The sequence below is a fragment of the Babylonia areolata genome, chromosome 25, assembly GCF_041734735.1.
Source record: "Babylonia areolata isolate BAREFJ2019XMU chromosome 25, ASM4173473v1, whole genome shotgun sequence".
In the NCBI taxonomy this organism is placed as follows: domain Eukaryota; kingdom Metazoa; phylum Mollusca; class Gastropoda; order Neogastropoda; family Buccinidae; genus Babylonia; species Babylonia areolata.
Genome location: NC_134900.1, coordinates 15,468,251 through 15,472,765, shown reverse-complemented (window position 1 = coordinate 15,472,765; position 4,515 = coordinate 15,468,251). Strand labels below are relative to the sequence as shown.

Genomic DNA, 4,515 nt, shown 5'->3' with positions numbered 1-4,515 from the left:
AAACGGATACCATCTTGCTGGACTTCTCGAAGGCCTTTGACAAAGTGCCTCACCGCCGCCTCCTTCTCAAACTCCGTCACTACGGAATCCGTGGACAAACACTTCGCTGGACTGAAGAGTTCCTCACCAACAGAACCCAGCAAGTGAACGTTGAAGGACAGATCTCCACCATCGGCCAAGTGACCTCCAGGGTTCCTCAGGGATCTGTCCTTGGCCCCACTCTGTTTGTCATTTACATCAACAACATCAACAAAAACATCAGATCCACAGTCCTATAACGGCAGATCAGGTCCCAAACAGATACCAACGCCCTCCAAAAAGATTTGAACGGACTTGAGTGTTGGAAGAAGACCTGGCAAATGTCATTCAATGCCAGCAAATGTCATGTCCTCATGTGACAAGGAAGAAAAATCCCTTCCCTACCACCTACTTTCTGCATAATGAGGAACTCCAGAAGGTGGAGAAAGCCAAATACCTGGGCGTAGAGTTGTCTAAAGACCTTCACTGGGGAGCACAAATCCAGGCCACAACAGCAAAGGCAGACAAGACCAGTGCCTTCATGTATAGAAACCTGAGAGGGTGCCTCTACACCACCCACACAACATGCTACAAGGGGTTTGGGAGGCCCATCCTAGAATATGCTGCGCCAGTCTGGGACTGACCCCCCGCAACAGTATCTCACAACCAACCAAAGAGATGGTACAACGCAGATCAGCTCGGCGAATTATGCATGACTTCCGCCCCATCACCAGTGCAACCGAGCTTATCACCAGGCTGGAACTCGACCCCCTCAAACTGCGCCGCACTGCAGCCAAGGCCACCATGATGTACAAGATCATGGGTGGTTTGGTTGAGGTGGCACCCCGGGAAGGTACTCTAGTGCGGGCAAATAGAACTGTCCGAGGCCACCCAGAGAAGCTACAGGTACCCTTCTCCCGCACTGACTCCCACAGGCATTCCCGTCAGCTGTCCAGCTGTGGAACCAGATTCCAGACCATATCATCTCAGCCATTTCCTCTCAGTCATTCAAGACCAGGACTGAAGCCTGGCTGCGAGCCTCGGGCTCAGTATAGCTTCAGGACAGGTGTTATTTTGTTGCTGTTATTTGTGTGTTTTTATTGTTGTTGTTGTTTTTGACTGATGCTGTGTGGGGCCCCGGTTCCTCTGGCTGAACTTGGTGGGGGCTTAACGGTCGTAAAGAGAAATCAGTCACCTAGAGCACACACCCCTATTGTGGATTGTTGCCCTGTATAGGGATTACCACAGGATTATAGACAAGACAAGACAAGACTTCACACTTGGGTGCATTCAATCAGTCACTGCGTAGCGTTGTACGTCCTTACTTTTCCTTACATAGGTCGTTCAGTTTACACAGGTCTGAGCTTAGGTCTCAGACTATTATCAAATTCATTACGGACCAAGTATTGTTCTAATGTCAAGTGTACATGCTTTAGTAACCTGACAATTGAGCATATAATTTTTCACTGTAGCTTGATGAAGCCTTTTGTACACGAAAGTGTGTCTTCACAAGTGACTGAGAACGTTGATGTTTTTGACTTTTTGCATTCATTATCAGTTGTTTCGCTTGTCAGTTTAACGACTTCTCTCTTACGAAGTCCTTTAAGTAATTTCCTGTAACTGTATTTAGAGGGGTTTTTTGTTTTTTTGTTTTTTTGTTTTGTGTTTGTTTTCCAAATTTCACCCACATTTTTACCCTCATTTGCCCAGTTTCCCCCAACCCTCCATTCATCCACATCTCCCACCCCTTCTAACCGATAATACTCAGATGTATTCATAAATGCTTTAACAAAATGTCTTCAATCACCGATATGTGTGAAGGGACATTAAACAAAAATTCCTCCTCCTTACACAGGTTGCAACGTTAAGGATGTCCTTTTTTTTTAACTTTTTTTCTGTTGAAGTTCATCCATGTGCTCACAGTGAAATGTTGTCTACGTTTCCCTTCCAACACAAATCATTCCCTCTTCACTATTAAAAAAAAAAAATCAAGCAGGTTTTTGTTGTTTGTTTTTTGTTGTTTTTCTTGTTGTTTTGTTGTTGTTGTTGTTTGTTTGTTTTTTTTTGGTTTTTTTTTTTTTGGGGGGGGGGGATTTGCTTTTATTTTTTGTTAGTTGGTTGGTTTGGTTGTTTTTTTCCCCAGTCATTAATATGCATTTCGAAGCAGTGTAGCGCGTGTATGCCACCACACTACAAAATGACGGAAGGTGGTACCAACCTGTAAATCAGGAACAATGCCTAGACTACACCACCCTTCACAGAAACGACGACAGCCAAGAACAACTTGACCTTAAAGAAAGAGCAGATTGCCAATAGGTCGTTAAAATCACCACTACAACATGTAAATACTGTGACAGCACCTGCTTGTTCCAGTCCTCGGGGGTTTCCTTCAGTGAGCATGATATTTCTACTGGCATGTTTCGTTGTGCAGAATTCTGAGTTAGGTGTTCTGTACGAAATGGTTTGTTGTTATTTAACAAACAATGGATGTTGCAAAAATATTCAACAACAAGCAACTGGACGAAACGAACTGCTGGCGTGAATGCTGAGTATGCAGCTGTCAAACTCTTTGATCGTGCCGGCACCTTCAGTGGCCTCGAGAGTTTGACTTTTTGTCCCGCTTCGCCCACTCACACGTTAAAGATCCTGTAATCCATATCAGCGTTCGGTGGATGGAAACAAGAACATACCCAGCATACACCCCCACCCCACCCCGAAAACGGAGTATGGCTGCCTACATGGCGGGGTAAAAACGGTCATACACGTAAAAAGCCCACTCGTGTACACACGAGTGAACGTGGGAGTTGCAGCCCACGAACGAAGAAGAAGAAGAAGAAGATATGACTGCATTGTTTTATCCTCCAGCCAGTGCATTTTTTGGACGCAAGAGCCTAGTGTGGTCGTAACCCGCTACTAACTGTGTGTAGTATGGAACTGACCGATGGCGTAGTTCGGTCAACGTAGGCATTTAGTCCCTCTCCAAAACCATCCTGCAAGGGACTGTAGAGGGAGGGCGCAGACGAGGGCGGCAGAGAAAGAGCTGGTCCGACAACGTCAAGGAATGGACCAAAATGACGATGCCAGATCTCCTCACGACAGCTGCCAACAGAACGGCGTGGCGAGCTATGACATCTTCCTCATGTCCCCCCAACGACCCCAGCGGTCGAGGGAATGAGTGAGTGAATGAGTGAGTGAGTGAACTGTCAAAAAGTTAGAACCCAGCAACGGGGATTCTGACGTAGCAGAGAGTGAGTTTTTGTTGTTGTTGTTGTTCTTGTTCTTCTTTTTCCCTAACGCCCAGACTCGCGCGACTGAGTTCATTAGCGAACTAGAAATTGGTGAGATAAGGATCATCAGTTTACAATGATAGGCGAAATGGGAATCGACGAATCGGGATGAAACCTTCAGGGTAGGTCAGGTGGGAACTGTCGGGGTGGCAGGACAGTTTTGTGGCTGTGTATGGACTCTTCTGAGAGAGCGAGGGGAAGGCGGGGATGTGTATTTTCGTATGCGTACGCGCGTGCGTGTGTGTGTGTGTGTGTGTGTTGTTGTTGTTGTTGTTGTTTTGTTCTTTTGGTTGGTTTGTTTTGGGGTGTCTTTTTTTTTTTGGTTTTGGGGTGGGTTTTTTTCGGCCAGTGAAGAAAGCCTCGTGCTGAGCCCTAGAAAAGAAAAAAAAAAAAAAGAGAAAGAAAAAAAAAGAATCAGAAAAAAGAGAAAACGTGCTCCATGGACCTGCTTGCAACTGAAGCCAAAAAACAAGACAACCAAAGATTGTGCGTGGCGATTAGATTCATTTCACATTTCTGCCCTATGCAGGCACTCGTGAAGAATTGATCACGAAGTAAAGAGACAAGTGTATAAAACACGTTTTTTTTACTGCCAAATCTGACTGGAACTGGAGTGTTTTTTTCTTATTAACATGCTCGGCGCGCACTCGTACGGACACACCCACACCAACACACACGCGCCGGCCCGCCCGCCCGCCCGCACGCTCGCGCGCGCACACACACACACACACACACGCACGCACACATGTGCGCGCGCACACACACACACACGCACACGCACACACGCGCGCGCACACACATACACACACACAAACACACACACACACACACACACACACACACACACACACACACACACACACACACACACACACACACACACACATATACGCACAGACGTTTCCATGTCTCTGTGTAGTGCAGTCACGCTTTAAGAAATAACAGCCTCGTGTCTGCTTTCAACACCCGTTATTTATTGTTGGAAGTAAAGGAGTTTGTAAGCGCAGGCACTATAAATGGTACATACACTGTAAGCATGTTAACTATATGAGTGAGTATTTAGTAACAATTTGAGAACGTGTGTTTAAACAAAAACATGACAATTAATAATTCTTGGTGTCTCCATTTGTGTGTGTGTGTGCGTGTGTGTGTAAACAAAAACATGACGATTAATTATTGGTGTTTCCAGTGTGTGTGTGTGTGTGTGTGT

The 4,515-nt window shown here is 45.8% G+C and overlaps 1 protein-coding gene across 1 annotated transcript in view; it reads left to right on the top strand.

Moving 5' to 3' along the window:
- LOC143300056 (uncharacterized) overlaps positions 1–278 on the top strand; it is a 13,564-nt gene extending 13,286 nt beyond the window's left edge. Inside the window, exon 5 of the mRNA XM_076613610.1 lies at positions 1–278. This exon is cut by the window's left edge and continues 36 nt beyond it. Coding sequence (XP_076469725.1) covers positions 1–278 — 278 coding nt within the window.
- Positions 279–4,515: the final 4,237 nt, after the last annotated feature.